A 16,558-nucleotide genomic window follows, 5' to 3' on the forward strand; every position below is an offset into this window, starting at 1 on the left:
TTCACTGCCAGAGCTTCAGATCCTTATCTGGACAAAGTCGTTTCTTTGTTTTCCGGGTCTCTGGCCGTTGTAGACTCTTGGGGTGACCTGAGGAAACGCATGTTCAAGCTAGACTCCGGGCGAGTCCCCCGGGTGTGAGTCCTGCTCCCTGAGAAGAGGTGCGGTCCGCGAGGCGGCCCCGCCGGGTCCCTGCGGGGTCGCACCGCCTGCCCTTTCTGTGGGGGCAGGAGGAGGCCGTCAGGGCTGTCTGGACCTCCTACGGCTCAGTCCTTTGGCCATGGGGCAGGTCGGGGTCACTTGCGTGGCTTCCTATCTGCCGACCAGAGTTCAGAATTTGTCGCAACTTTCCAGGAATGTATTAAGCTTTTGCTGAAGGGTGGGGACACGACCTAAGACACACAGGAGACGGGAGGGACCAGAAGGCTTGTCTGTTCTCCCGAACCTGTCTCCTGGAGCACTTGGAAATAGCTGGGGAAATCTCTAGGGCCTGCCAACCTGCATTAAGACTTTGCAGATACGTGGCCGGGTGAATGTTAGGAGAGTGCAGACCCCCTTCCAAAGGAACCGCGGGGTTCGAGATGGCGCCCTCCCTGCTGTGGAGTTCAGCACTTACCTTGGAGTCTGCGATGCCTCCCAGCTCGCTCCCATCCCACAGCTCTCCTTTGTGGGCTTCCGGCCCTTACTGTGTCACCCAAGGGTCCTGCTTTGCACAGTTTTGCTGAGAGCAGTCAGTCCTCTGGCCTCCATGTACACGCTGACCACTCAAGATTCCTACAGCTAACCCACTTCTCCTAAGCAGACTGGCCTTCCCTATTTAAATGTTCTGTGAACACATTAACTTTTATCTGGTTCTTTTTTTTTTCTTTTTTGATATAATTTTATTTTGGTAATCTTTACATAGTTAGTTAGGACACAAAGGGTCAAGGGCTACAGGAAAGTGGGTGAGACCGTTATTTCCACATTTTTTTTAAAGTGGGTAAGACTATTATTTCCACATTGTTTTCTTCATGTTTCTGAGGTAAAGGGGATATTAAGGGAGAAGTCCCACCCAGTCTCCCACCCACCCCAGGTCCCTGATATCTTGCTCCAGTGGTTTCGATAGTTCAATAGTTCTGAGTTGCTGCCAATCTTGCCACTCCAAGCACGATGAAATCTCTCCAGGATCCACTGGCTGACATAGTTCACGTAAGAGTCTCTATTTGCGCAGATTTTCACTGCCAACACATGGCTAGGGTAGATGATAGACTTATTCTGTCCTCCATCCTCTGTTGTGGTACCAGGTGTCCTATGCAGGCTCTGATGGACTGCCATATCCTCCATGTGCACCTGGACATGCTGTCCACTGCTCTTTCTGAACCACTGAGGCGGCTCAGCTTTGACACATGCACTCCATGGTCAGACTTCTCTTCCTGGTTGGGTTTCTGAGATCAGCAGTTCAGTTGGAGGGATCCCCAAAGAAACTTCATCTGAGGTGATCCCAGACCTGATTCTTGTGTGTGATTGCCAACACAGGGTCTGGCACAGTCCGTCACACCAATCAGCTTATGCACATGCTGGTCGTTGCAATTGCTGGGTCAGTTCTGTTTCCAGCCCTGTCTTCCACGTGAACCGATGGGTGCTTCAGTCCAGCCTGATCCTGCCCACTTCACGCTTGGTCCTGAAATCTAGGGCCTGGTGGCCATGGCCTAGTGGCTAAAGTCTTCGCCCTGAATGAGCCGGGATCCCATATCGGCGCTGGTTCTAATCCCGGCAGCTCCACTTCCCATCCAGCTCCCTGCTTGTGGCCTGGGAAAGCAGCTGAGGACAGCGCAAAGCCTTGAGACTGCACCCGTGTGGGAGACCTGGAAGAAATTCCTGGTTCCCAGCTTCAGATTGGCTCAGCTCCAGCTGTTGTGGCCGCTTGGGTAGTGAATGAATCATTGAACGAAAGATCTTCCTCTCTCTGTTCTGCTCCTCTCTGTATACCTGACTTTACAATAAAAATAAATCTAAAAAAAAGTAATCAACTATTAAAATTATCCCTTCAATGTTTCTGGTTTTAATATATATATAAAATCCCAAGCTATTCATCAAGGTAAATTCTACATAATTGAGGGAATTTAGTCACACTGAAAAATCTACACTGAAGTTATTACACTACTGAAATAAAGAACAAAACCTGTACTGCTAGTGGTAATGCAGCCACCTGCAACACCAGCATTTCATGTATTTGCCAGCTTGAGTCCCGGCCGTTGTTTGCCACCCAGCTTCCTGCTAACGGCCTGGGAAGGGAACTGAAGACCACTCAGGGCTACTGGCTTCAGCTTGGCCCAGTCTGGCCATCGTGACCATTTGGGAATGAACTAGCAGATGCAAGATCTTTCAAGCAAATAAAGAGGATAACCGATGACAATAAAATCCTCGTAACAGGTAAAACAGCTGGAGTTGATTCTGTGGCAAGATGGTTGCCGACATTCCATATGAGCACAGATCCTTTCCTGGCTTCACTTCCAATTGAGCTCCCTGTTCATGTACCTGGGAAAGCAGAGGATGGCCCAAGTCCTTGGGCTCCTGCTCCCACATAGGACGCCGGAATGACGTTCCTGGCTTTGGCCTGGTCCAGTTTTGCTGCTTGCAGTCACCTAGGGCATGAACCAGCAGGTGGACATCCCTCCTCTCTGCAAGCCTTGCCATCACAGTATCAAGAATTATCAACATCCACAGGATACAGAAGTAAGGGCAAAGTAAAAGTGCATACATAAACAGAAGCCAGAGCTCACAGTATTTGATGAATTAAGAGAACACTTCTTCAACACACCAAAAAGATCTGGGATTTGTAATAACTGGAGCAGACCACATGGAAAGTTTGTGAAAAGACAGTATGATGCTTTTGGCATAGCACTGAAGACCAGAGCTAACTGTGTACCTCAGTTCCAAGTGCTACTGTAACTCTACTTCTGAAGTTGACTTGATTGTAACAAGTTTTACCTAAAAACAAATATTCAGGAAGTAGGTATTCTTTTAAGCTGTTGAGTTTGCAAAACAAGGTAAAAATTAAAAATCATGTGCACAGGGGCCCGGCGGCGTGGCCTAGTGGCTAAAGTCCTCGCCCTGAACGCCCCGGGATCCCATATGGGCGCTGGTTCTAATCCCGGCAGCTCCACTTCCCATCCAGCTCCCTGCTTGTGGCCTGGGAAAGCAGTCGAGGATGGCCCAATGGGGACACTGCACCCGCGTGGGAGACCTGGAAGAGGTTCCTGGTCCCGGCATCGGATTGGCGCATACCAGTCCGTTGCGGCTCACATGGGGAGTGAAACATCGGATGGAAGATCTTCCTCTCTGTCTCTCCTCCTCTCTGTATATCCAGCTTTCCAATAATAATAAAATCTTTAAAAAAAAAAAAATCATGTGCATAAAATTAATGCATGTACTTAAGGGTGCCTTTGTTATATGTTCAAGAATAATTAGCAAAAATCCAGCAATTCAGTGAAAATAAGATACCAAACACTTCCAAAACAAACAGAACTACAAATGAAGGAGTTACAATAAAAATCTTTATTTAGGTTTGGTCAGTACAGGTAAGATATACTGGAGTCACAGAGCAATATGCATTAACAGGGTACAACAGTTCATAAAAACTGAGTAACTGTGCACACACATTTCTTACACATTCAGTCACCTAAAGAGAAAATGCACAGATGTATGGTGGAAAAAACTAACACTGAAATTACTACAGGACTCCATTAGCAAGTCCCACTTTTAGTGATAAAAACTACTGTACTGAGCAAAACTTGGCAGTCATCAACCCACATCTACGCTAACAAGTCTGAATGGTGCGTAAGTACAACAGCATGAGGAGGAATGCCCTTACACAGCACAGGTTCTAGAAAGACAGATTTGTACAGACAGCATCATGTTATAGTTTAAGGAAAGAGTTCCATTTACAACTTCACATTAACTCATATAAAAATAACTTGACCCTACACAAAATGTCCTTTTAGCAACATTCAAAGTAATTAACTGTTATAATTCCAAAGTGGCAGAGGTATTGAAGCAAAACAAAAACAAACCCAAAACAAAAATAAAAAAAACACACACTCACAAAAAAGGCCAACTGTGACAAAAGTATGTATTAATTTTCTGGACAGTATCCTCTCCCCAATTAAATGACACTGTATAAAAATTTGCTGGAAAAATATTACAAAACTGAGCCCTGTACATTGACACTGGAGTCCAAGCCGTTCTGGACGTGGCGGGAACCCACGGTCCGGTTACCTTTCCCACTCACTGCTTTCTCCTCTTGAGGGTCATGACTGGAGTCTGTGTCATTTGAGTGGTGTGTGAGAGAGTTTTCACTGCCCGTGGGAGAGTCTACGCTTTCATACCCCGCACTGAGCTGGTTTACGTAACCACTACCTCCTCTGCCAGTCCTCTCCTCCGAGCTGCCAGGGGCTTTGTTACCGTTCCCCGGAGAGGACGGAAAGTCACTGTCAGCTGCGCTCCCCTCCCGGTGACAGCCAGGCCCAGACGTCCTCTGGCGGGAGGAGCCGCCGTTACTTGGTCCATTTGCCAGCCGACTGCAGTCTTTACTCGCTGCTTCTCCTGGTTCTGCGGGCTCAGAAGATGCAGTCCTGCTGGTGCTGGGCGCCGGGGCCTGGGCCTGCTGCTGCTGGTACTGAGCCAGCTGTTGCCGGGTCTCCTTCAGCTGCTGCTGCAGCACGAGGATGGTACTCTGCATACCTTCCACTTCCTCATCAAGCTGAATGATGAAGTCGTTCAGTTCTGTGCAAAGCAGAGCCAAACCTACTTTAATATCAAACTGGCTTGAAACACTTCATCACAGTTGCCAAACAAAACTCTAAAACCACAGTGCTAGTTTCTAAAATGTTGCTTGGAATTTAAAAATAGCCATTCAAGAATTAGTTTTCTTTGCAGAAATAGGATGCTTAAATGAATATACTAAGATCCATATCTCTCTATATCTGCATAAGGACCCAAGTTAAAAACTGATTCAAACCATTTTGCGACATAAACTCTGATCCAAGTTCACCTGCAAGTGCCCCAGCTCCTATCTGTTCAGTCTCCTAGCCAGGGTAGTGACCCACAGCAGGTGGAGGCCTTTGGACCACGAAAAGGTTTATGCTCTAATGGAGCACTACTCCACACACAACAAAAATCATAAAAAACAATCACAGTAGATCATTAATCTTCATTGTAACAATCTGTTTCCATGCTTACGAACAGTACAGGCCAACAGCTGTCACTTTCCCTCTTTCCAAATACAGAATATCGATTTATACACTTTAGTAACACAACCACCTTTTATTTTTCACCAAAACTCCTCCCATTTGGCCAAACAGAAACTTGGCAGGAAATCACAGACCCTAACCTACACGACAGTCATGCCTGGCAGTTTGTAAATCAAGCCAGTGCAAAGTGAGGCAAACGTCAGAAATACCCTTACCATCCTGACTGCTTTTAAGTTCCTCACTGTATTTCTTCTGCAAAGCCAACTCTGCTTCAAGCTGTGCAATGCGTCCCTGGGACAGCTGCCTTCCGAGCTCTTGATTCTCCTGGATAAGCATCCGACACTTCGCCATTAACTTTTTGCCTGTTTGGCTGCAAAGGAAAGAGCCATCCATCACAAAACGAAGACAAAACTATTACCTTCTTTGCTTACAATTACGAGCGAATAGATGTGAACACGTGCAGAACCACATCACAGCAGGTGCCACCCTGTAACTACCTTCTTCTGGCTTGAACATATCCATCTTCTGCACTGCAGTTATTTTTGTCAACACAGCAGCAAAAATAAAAGTCATAAACAGACAAATGCCCATACAGCTCATTTTGATTGTATTACTGAATAATCAATTCTGGAATCTATTTTCTTACAAATTATCATCTGAAATAGTAACAGGCCAGGTAAAACACACACACCCTGGAAACACCAATACTAATTAACACTAAAGTGTTCTGGTTTTTCAAACAGGGAAGTTCTTGAAAAGGTACATAAAGTATCAATCATAAGTGGATACAACTTTAAAATATGTAATATGTTACTATCTACAAATGAAAGAATATATTTATCTCTTGGGAACATGACATCGATTCTTCCTTCTATGGTACATTTCTCTTCCAAACCTCTTCACTTAACTACTACATTAAGTGAGGTTTGAAGCTTAAGGCCTGGGACTTAAGGCTCTTTCTACTTACCAATTCCTCATTTATTAAACGTCTTTACGTAACACATAGCTCCGAGCCAGCAAGCTGGATGTCTTTTTTCCATTCAATATCAATATGCGGTTTACATTTTATTATAAAAGACCATCTCCATGACTCTAAGGCTGGGGTTACACATAATGCAAGCACAGAAACATCTACCAAATTAGGAGTGCTGCCACTTCCAACGGTCAGTGCAAGACTATAAAATGTCGATATACAAATGTAGCATGAATGCAATCAAAAGGCTAAGTGATAGTTTCTTGATGAAACGTCACTGTTTCTCTTCAGCCTCAATAATATTAGAAATTAACACATTTATTAAAGGATCTTTAGTACTTATGAAGTATTTCTTAAGGGATCTAAGGTTTAGTGCTGTGGTGCAGCAGCTAAAGCCAGCACTGTGAGTGCTGGCACACCACACGAGCGGGGAGGAGCCCCAACTCCTTTACTTCCCACCAGCTCCCTGCTATTGCCTGGAAAAGCAGAAAATGGCTCAAGCACTTTGGCCTTTGCCACGCATGCAGGAGCCCATATGGGAGTTCCTGGCTTCTGGCTTTAGCCTGGTCAAACCCCGAATCAGCAGATGAAAGATCTATTTAGCTTATTCTCTCTGTTAATTCTACTGTATAAACCAAGCAAACAATCTTTTAAAAAATGGTTCTAATTGAAGTATATAACTGTGACAGCTACCAGAGACTGGGGTAGGGACAGTCTGACATGTTCATCATTGGACTAAATGCAGAAGGAAGTTAACAGTTAAAACATTTTCTAGATTTCAGTCTTCCTGTAGTGTCATACACAAACATCTGTGTAACCCAAATTAGTCTGGGACTGGATTGCATTCTTTTTGTTTTTTTTTTGAACGTTTATTTATTTATTATTGGTAAGCTGGATTTACAGAGAAGGAGATAAAAAGATCTTCGGTCCGTTGGTTCACTCCCCAAGTGGCTAAAATGGCTGGAGTTGAGTCCATCCAAAGCCAGGAGCCAGAACTTCTTCCAGGTGTTCCACACAGGCGCAGGGTCCCCAGGCTATGGGCTGTCTTTGTCTGCTTTCCCAGGCCACAAGCAGGGAGCTAGACAGGAAGTGGAGCAGCTGGGACATGATGGTGCCCATGTGGGATCCGAGCTTACAAGATGAGGATTTAGCCACTAAGTCATCATGCCAGGCTTTGTATGTATTGTATTGTATCCCTTTCTATATCAACTCTGGGAGCTGCTGCTCTTACTCGCTGTGGTCCCCGATTCCCCCACTTTCCCCAAAGCTTCAGACGCGGGCCTATGGTGCAGAGAAGTCCAACAATGGGAGCTATTGTGGTGGCATAGCAAGTAAAGGAACTTGATGGAGCTGGTTCTAGTCCTATTTGCTCCACTTCTGATGCAACCCTCTGCTAATGACCCTGGGAAAGCAGCAGTGGATGGTCCAAACGCTCGGGCACATGGAATCAGGAGACCCAAATGAAGCTCCTTGCTTTGGCACACACTGGCCCCATCTGTTGCATTCATTTGAGGAATGAACCAGTAAACAGAAGGCCTCTCTCTCTCTCTCTCTGAAAATGCCTTTCAAATAAACAAAATAATGTGTCAGGATAGCAGAGCGGTCTAAGGTGCCAGACTCAAATAAACAAAATAAACCTTAAAAGAGAAGGAAAACAATGAAGAGACCAACACCTTTTTCAAAAGCAACAGAATTTGATCACGGGACATGCTATTCTCCCACAACTTGTCTTCTTGCAGAGTACATGGGACCAGTGTTTTCCAACTAATCCCAACACACTCTTCTATAAAACAGACAGTAAAGCCTATATGGACAGACATGCAGCACATCAACTTGTGACCTGACTTAAATACAAAATATGAAAACCCAGGGCAAAAGATCACTAGTTTTGAATAAACAAATGTCTATTGAAATCAGCAATTAAAACAGATCTTAGGACCCAGTGCGATGGCCTAGCTGCCTAAGTCTTCGCCTTGCACACGGCGGGATTCCATATGGGTGTTGGGTCTAATCCAGAAGCTCTGCTTCCCACCCAGCTCCCTCTTGTGGCCTGGGAAAACAGTTCAGTACGGCCCAAAGCCTTGGGACCCTGCACCCGCATGGGAGACCTAGACCAAGTTCCTGACTCTTTGCTTCGGATCGGCGAAGCTCTGGCCGTTGCCATCACTCAGGTAGTCAATCATAGGACATAAGATTTTCCTCTCTGTCTCTCCTCCTCTATATATATATCTGACTTTGCAATAAAAATAAAGCTTTAAAAAAAAAAATCTTGGGCCCGGCGCCATGGCCTAGCGGCTAAAGTTCTCACCTTGAACACACTGGGATCCCATATGGGCGCCGGCTCTAATCCCGGCAGCTCCACTTCCCATCCAGCTCCCTGCTTGTGGCCTGGGAAAGCAGTCGAGGACGGCCCAGAGCATTGGGACCCTGCACCTGCGTGGGAGACCCGGAAAGAAGTTCCTGGCTCCTGGCTTCGGACCAGCGCAGCACCGCCAGTTGCGGTCACTTGGGGAGTGAACCATCGGACGAAAGATCTTCCTCTCTACTCCTCTCTATATATCTGACTTTGCAATAAAGATAAACAGATCTTTAAAAAAGTAAATAAAGCCATTTTTCTGTATTTTTTTTGTTTTAAAACCACTCTTCTTTAAACATTTTGTAATTTCATAACTGTTATGTAAAATTTGTGTTGTGCTTATCACAAAAGTTCTTTTACCCTCACAATTTTTTGAAATAGCTTTTCAAAAAAGCCTCCTGTTGTGCTGGCTTCCCACATGTGGAACAGCTGCAGTCCCAGCTGCTCTATTTCTGACCCAGTTCTGCTGGTGTGCCTGGGAAAGCAGGACAGGACAGCCTGAGAGTTAGGGATCCTGTGCCCCTTACCCACAGCCTGGCCCTGTGGATCAAGTTTTCTCTGTCTTCTTCTGTGTCTCTGCCTTTCACATAAAATAAAATTTTACAATTTTTTTAACTTTTGGGGAGAATCCCAGTACCTATGAAACTGTGTCACATAATACATTGTAATTAATGAATAAATTAAAATTTTGTTTTTACTTTTTAGTTTTTTTTTAAGATTTATTTACCTTTATTGCAAAGTCAGATGTACAGAGAAGAGACAGAGAAAAAACTCTCCGTCCATTGATCCTTTCCCCAAGTGGCCGCAACGGCTAGAGCTGAACCAATCCGAAGCCAGGAGCCAGGAGCTTCGTCCAGGTCTCCCATGAAGGTACAAAGTCCCAAGGCTTTGGGCCGTCCTTGACTGCTTTCCCAGTCCACAAGCAGGGAGCTGGATGGGAAGCGGGGCTGCCAGGATCAGAAGCAGCATCTAGATAGGATCCCAGTGTGTGCAACATGAGGACCCCAGCCGCTAGGCCACTGTACCAGGTCTTAAATTTTAAAAATCTTAAAATATAAATTTTAAAAAACACAACCTATTCCCCAAACTAAATAAGGGAAATACAATAAACATTGCACAGTGCTCTGGTTAGAAAGTGGAGGGGGGATAGACTGCTTTGGGGGAAGCATATCCACAGTTAACTAACTGCAAACCGAGATACACCTGTCCCAACCACTCCAAAATGTATGCATTTCACGAATCAATTTTTAACCAAGGCAAATAAGAAAATTCTGGAGATCTTTATCCCTCAAACTAAAACTGGGAAACACAAAACTTTCTTATTTCAATTTTTCCAGACTACTATGATTTCAAATTAATGTATTTTTGGTATCTGATCTACTTTGATAACATAATTTTACAGGACCAAAAAAATGTATTTATACATGATTAAGATATATGATTCATTAATACGATAGAAACAGCCCATGGGCCCGGGGGCATGGCCTAGTTGCTAAAGTCCTCGCCTTGAACGCACCGCTGGGATCCCATATAGGCGCCAGTTCTAATTCCGACAGCACCACTTCCCATCCAGCTCCCTGTTTGTGGCCTGGGAAAGCAGTCAAGGACAGCCCAAAGCCTTGGGACCCTGCATCTGCTTCAGAGACCCAGAGGAGGCTCCAGGCTTCTGGCTTCGGATTGGCTCAGCTCCGGCTGTTGTGGTCACTTGGGGAGTGAATCATTGGACAGAAGACCTTCCTCTCTGTCCCTCTTCCTCTATATGTATATATCTGACTTAGCAATAAAAATAAAGTCTAAGAAAAGTTCAGAATTATTTAAGATGTAATCTAGACATACATTAAAAATAAAAACAAAGGAGGTTTGCGGGGGCCCAGCATGGTAGCCTAGTGGCTCAAGTCCTTGCCTTGCATATGCCATATGGGTGCTGGTTCTAATGCTGGTGGCTTCACTTCTCATCCAGCTCCTACTTGTGGCCTTGGGAAAGCAGTCAAGCACGGCCCAAAGCCTTGGGACCCTGAACCAGCTTGGGAGACCCAGAGGAGGTCCCAGGCTCCTGGCTCTGGATCAGCTCAGCTCTGGCTGTTTGGGGAGTGAGTCAAAGACTGGAAGATCTTCCTCTCTGTCTCTCCTCTCTGTAATCTCACTTTCCAATAAAAATAAATAAATCTTCACAAAAATTTTAAAAAGTAATAAAGGAGGGTGGAATGCTCACAAGATCAAGACAAGTCATGTGTATGAATGGCATGTCCCATCTGTCAGAGATTCACAGAGACCATATGTACAGAAATTATGCTGACAATACTGAAGATATTTAACAATTAAGCTCCTTGGGGAAAAAATGGGCCATCAAGGTCACATCTAGGTGACACTTTCCATCTCCACCTTTTACTACACTGTTGCAATCTTATTTTATTAATTAAAAGAGAAAAGTTCAACAATAATAAGAAAAAACAATTCACAGACCTTAAAACTGACTGCTAAGGCAAAGAAAGAGGCTGGCTAAATTTATGTACATGTTAATAACACTTTTTATGAATTACTTCTTGAGCTACTGAAAATATCCTCTGCCCATTTGTACTGTGATTTTTGTTTCTTTTCTATCTACTGTGATATTAAAAAGCAAAAATTATACACAGGAGTCTGTAACACAGTAAGCTAATTTCAAACACATTTGATTACTTACCCTCCAACCCTCACAAAAAATGAGAATTTTGGAAGTGGACTTCTTGCTGATAAGTCACACAAACCATGCCTTCAACCCCCCGCCCCACAAACATACAAGATACTTACAATTGATTGGAATGATTAAGACAGAACTTAAGTTACCCTTGTTAAAACTGCACTTAAACGTTGGGACAAGCTGGAACTGTTATCTTCCACTCATCTCAGACGCACTCGTCACCAAGCGACAATTTGAACTGGTGACTTACAGAATGATCTGACGAAAAAAATTCACCTCCAGGATTGGATGGAAACATGGAGAAAGCAATGCCTCATTTTTCTAAATGATCAAATGAGTTTGCTAGAAATGATCAGTACACCTTTTCCCATTCACAAAACAACTCCCTTAGGCCAGCCCACAGTTCCAAAACGGCATTTCCCCTTCTTCTGGAAAGCACCCTGGGAGGCTGTCCCAAATTAATTGCTACTGCAATATCTGGAAAAATGAGTGTCCTGAGTGTCGCGTGGCCTTGTCTTGTACGATACCAGCTGAAACAAAGTATCTTTTAAGAGACAGACAGCCTTTTCCTTCACCTGGAAGGGCACAGCAACAATTTTTCAAAATGAATCTGCTCTCCGGAAGCTTCCCCCCAGACTTCCGATACAACAAAATCACCTTATTCCTTGAACTTATTGGAAAAAAAAAAAAGCAACTATTTTAAGGCACATTGAATTTAATACCAAGAGCTTGATACAAAAGGCCCAAATACAACGAAGGAACTTTCCCCCATTAACACCAACGACAATGTTCTTTTCCCATGTGCCTGCTGAACGGAATGGGATTTCATAATGTTTACTACTGTAAAAGTAACGAGTCTCATGGCAGCCAGTACGTTGTAACAATCTAGTTATGAAATGAATGTTTATAATGCTTCCAACAGTTTAAACCTGAAGTCTCATACCACAGCTTCATGTTTATACAGTCCTTAGTAAGATTATCTACAGTTTTTGCAACCATAAAAAAACAAACCATTTATGAAAACCACATTGATTCCAGGCTCCATGGAGTAGCTGAGCCCCAACTACCTGGTTAAATATATGCACTACTTGGACTGATTTCTATCATTTGATTTTCTTGTGACTCTCAAAAGTTCGCTGGCTCTTAAAAACAAAACAAACAAAAAAAACCCTTTAAAAGCAAAATTCACCTCCTGTGAAATTTGACCCAGAAGTTCAACAACAGTCATGAAGTCCACAGTCTTATTGGCAAACCTGACACACAATGTCTCTAAGTCACTATGCTCAAGGCTAAGAGCGATGAGTATTCCGTTTTACACGTTACTGGAATTTTACATGTTCAATTCAGGATTTAAAGGCTCTAGGTTTTCATTCCTCCAGTCTGAAGACACAGTGTGCCACAGACTTTAAGACTTCTGCTTCTCCCTCTATTTTCTTCAAACAGAAACATTTCTCAAGTGTCTACAGGTTTTAGAAGGGGAAATTTTCGGAGGTGGCCACTTCTTCGGAATAGTCCGACGGCATCAGGCCTCTGAAGCAGGGGAAGGGGAAGAGAGAAAAGCTGAAACACAAGGTTCACCGGGTCAGTTTTACATTAACCATTACAAGCTGGACCGTATAAGAATGTGGCTTTTTTTTGGCTCAAAAAGTCTGAGTCCTGGTGAGAAACAAGTACTTGGCTGTCCCACCACAGCTTTCTTGCAGTGGGACTGTCAGGGAAGTCTTGACTGGGGAGTATGATTTGTTTACCTATCAGGCGTAAACTTCCAGGCACTCAGTTCATTTTGGGCTTGTTCCAGTTTGTCTTTAGTCTGTTCCAGTTCACCTTTCATTTTTAGGAAAAACAAGTTGATCGCCGGGTCTACCATGGTGGATCTCAGTTGCGCAACACTCGGCTGCTGGACTTGCTTGAGGTACTGGATTTGAGTCTGTGCAAAAGCAAAAGGAATTATCACTATCAAACCAAAGAAAACACACCATCTTGCTAAGCTCCTCCCTTTCTTAAAATTCTCTTGAAATAATACAATTAAAACATTTGAGTTCTTTGGATCCATAATTGGGGCTTTCCAAAGAGATGACATTTATATCACATCATATCAGTATCAAAAACAAAGACTAGGGATTAGTGTTATGACACACCGGTTTTAAGTCGCTGACAGCCACAGCAACACCTCATATAAACACAGGTTCAAATACTGAATGCTCTAACTCTGATTCAACCCCCCTCTAATGATCCTAAGAAAGCAAGATGGCCCAACTGCCACGCACATGGGAGACCTGTATATGGAGTTCCAGGCTGTTGGCATCAGGTGGCCCAGCCCTGGCTGCTGGGGACATTTGGGGACTGAACCACTAAGTGGAAGTTACTTCTTCTGGCCCTTTCAAGCTCAGGCTTTCAAACAAATCTTGACACTACAACATCTGCAGGCCCAGTACTATGACTCAACTGGCTCATCCTCCCCTGTCAAGCACCAGGATCCCATATGAGAGCCTGTTCATGTCCCGGCTGCTCCACTTCCCTTCCAGCTTCCTGCCTGTGGCCTGGGACAGCAGTGGAAGAGGGCTCAAAGCCTTGGGACCTTGTGCTCATGTGGGAGAACTGAAAGAAGCTACTGACGCAATCCGATTGCTGCGGACATTTGGGGAGTGAACCAGTGGATGGAAGATCTTCCTCTTTCTCTCTTTATAAATCTGCCTTTCCAATAGAAATGACTAATTCTTTAAAAACGCAGAATATCTGCATCTCATAGCAGAATTCCCTTGGTTTGAGTTTTGGCTTTCGGCGCTACTCCCCATTACAACCTTTTTTTTTTAAAGATCTATTTATTCTTGTTGGAAAGGCAGATTTACAGAGAGAACAGAAAGACTGTCCATCTGCTAGTTCATTCCGCAAGTGGCCACAATGGATGGAACTGAACTGATCTGAGGCCAGGGAGAGGCAACAGCTTCTTCTGGGTCAAACTCTACTGCTTTCCCATGCCACGAGCAGGGAGCTAGATGGGGAATGAAGCAGCTGAGACACAAATTGGTGCCCACACGGGATTCCAGTGTATGCAAGGCAAGGATTTAGCTACTAAGACATCAGGTCCGCCCCTACAGCCTTTTTTTTTTTTTAAAAGATGTATTTATTTATTTTATTTTTATTACAAAGTCAGATATACTGAGAGGAGGAGAGACAGAGAGGAAGTGGAGCTGCCGGGATTAGAACCAGCGGCCATATGGGATCAAGGCGAGGACCTTAGCCACTAGGCCATGCTGCCGAGCCCATACAGCCATTTTTGAATGTGTACTTTGGCAGGCAGCAGGTGACAGATGGAGTACTTTGGTTACTGTTGCACACCTGACAGGACTGAGGCCAGCTACCAGCTTCAGGCTGGCGCAGCCTCCTCAGGGAGGATCAATCAGAGATCTCAATCTCTCTACACCTATCAGATTTGCTGCTGCTGTTGTTGTTACACTTACTAAAACTGCAAAAAAGGAATTCAAAATATCAGTAGAATCTTTCAGTTTACTGGTTCCAAGGTTTACATAAAAATCTCCAACATGAGCAGGCATTATAGCTTTAGTAAAGCCAAATTCTACAGCACCTTACGCAAAATAAAGTATGTATTCATTAACTTTCCCCCTGAGTACTTCTGACTCACAGAAATCTGGGGTCAGAAGGTAACTGACTGAGTCCACAGAGGTTACTTTGCACAGACCAGGAGCTGGGACAAGAGTTCCAGATCTCAGGACTCCAGACTCCAAATCTAGAGCTTCTAGAAACCTCCACAAGAAATACAATATTCTCTTCAGTTGCACTACTACTGGACAGAAGACTTTCTCTCTGTATATCTGCCTTTCCAATAAAAATAAATCTTAAAAAAATAAAATACTCCAAACAAAAAGCTTTGAAACCATTCAATACAAGGTCAGCTACACAAAAAAATTTTAAAGATTTGTTTGTTTTTATTGGGAAGTCAGATATACAGAGATCTCCCATCTGCTGGTTCACTACCCAAGTGGCCACAGTGCCCAGAGCTAAGGTGAGGACTTCAGCCATGAGGCTACTGTACTGGGCCTAACCTAAATAAATAAATAAATAAATAAATAAATAAATAAATAAATATTTTTGAATATTCATTTATTTTTACTGGAAAGTCAGATATACACAGAGAAAGAGAGACCAATATCTTCCATCTGCTGGTTCACTCCTCAAGTGGTTACAACAGCCAGAGCTGAGCTGATCTGAAGCCAACAGCCAGGAGCCAGGAGCCTCTTCTGGATCTCCAACATGGGCTCAGGATCCCAAGTGTTTAGGCCATCCTCCACTGCCCTCTCAGGCCACAAGCAGGGAACTGGCTGGGAAGTGGAACAGCCGGGATACAACTCAGTGCCCATATGGGATCCTGGTGCATGCAAGGTGAGAATTTTAGCCACTTGGTTACTGTGCCAGGCCCTCAGCTAGACAACTGAAACAAGGAGGGTGACGACATTCTTCCAGTAGGCAGCACATACTGATGTCATTAGTTATAACAACTTCTAAAATACTGACTTGGACTTGGCCACTCATTGGGTTTGGAAGGTCCAAATAGTTCACATATTTTAGTAACAGAGGTAAACCTGACTAAGATGAATCCCACATCCTAGAGATAAGAACTTTAAGTAACCTATTTGGAAAGTCAGTTGTTTAGTACTATTCTGAGTTAACTGACAAAAGGCTAAATGAGAAACACCATCAGAAGTGGGGTAAAATAAATCTATTTCACTTATAAGCAAACTACTTACATCTTACAAAATGCAAAAAGTTACTTCTACTTTATATACAAAGCCTTCATTTAGACAAAGAAATAGACTTGCGTAATTTAAAATATCCAAGAAGGGCCAGTGTAGTTGCACAGTGGGTGGTGAGCAGCCTGGTTTGAATCCTGGCTGTTCTCCATCCTATCCAAGTCCCATGTAACATGCCTGGAAAAGCAGCTAAACAGGGGTCAAGTACTTGGGCTCGTGGCTATGCTTGCACGCTCTCTGTCTCTCTTTCTCCCCACCAACAAAAGATCGACTTAGAGGGACAGTATTGTGTAATGCCACTGCAAGTGATACCAGCATCCCGTACGGGTACCAGGTCCACAACTTTTGTTTTTTGGTAAAACAAAACAACAACAAAGATTCATTTATTTTTTATTGAAAAGAAAGCTTCACAGAGCGAAGGAGAAACAGAAAGACTGTCCATTCACCTGCTGGTTCACTCCCAAGAGGCCACAAGACCTGCAGATGAGTCAGGTCAGGAGCCTGGGCTCCCCATGCCAAGTAGAGTTCCAAGGCCCTATGGGATCTCAGTGC

The 16,558-nt window shown here is 44.0% G+C and overlaps 1 protein-coding gene across 3 annotated transcripts in view; it reads right to left on the reverse strand.

Annotated features, from left to right (window-relative positions):
* Positions 1–3,511: 3,511 nt before the first annotated feature.
* WTAP (WT1 associated protein) overlaps positions 3,512–16,558 on the reverse strand; it is a 29,964-nt gene continuing 16,917 nt past the window's right edge. For 2 of the 3 annotated variants that reach the window (XM_058660796.1, XM_058660754.1), the window contains exons 6-8: positions 12,986–13,164; positions 5,444–5,598; positions 3,512–4,761 (exon numbers count right to left, since the gene is read on the reverse strand). In XM_058660796.1, coding sequence (XP_058516779.1) covers positions 4,178–4,761; positions 5,444–5,598; positions 12,986–13,164 — 918 coding nt within the window. In that variant the 3' untranslated portion in view covers positions 3,512–4,177. Of the gene's footprint in view, positions 4,762–5,443; positions 5,599–11,934; positions 12,768–12,985; positions 13,165–16,558 lie in introns of those variants that run through there. The other variant, XM_058660843.1, reaches the window with a different exon arrangement.

This window comes from Ochotona princeps, chromosome 1 (assembly GCF_030435755.1).
Source record: "Ochotona princeps isolate mOchPri1 chromosome 1, mOchPri1.hap1, whole genome shotgun sequence".
Classification (NCBI taxonomy): domain Eukaryota; kingdom Metazoa; phylum Chordata; class Mammalia; order Lagomorpha; family Ochotonidae; genus Ochotona; species Ochotona princeps.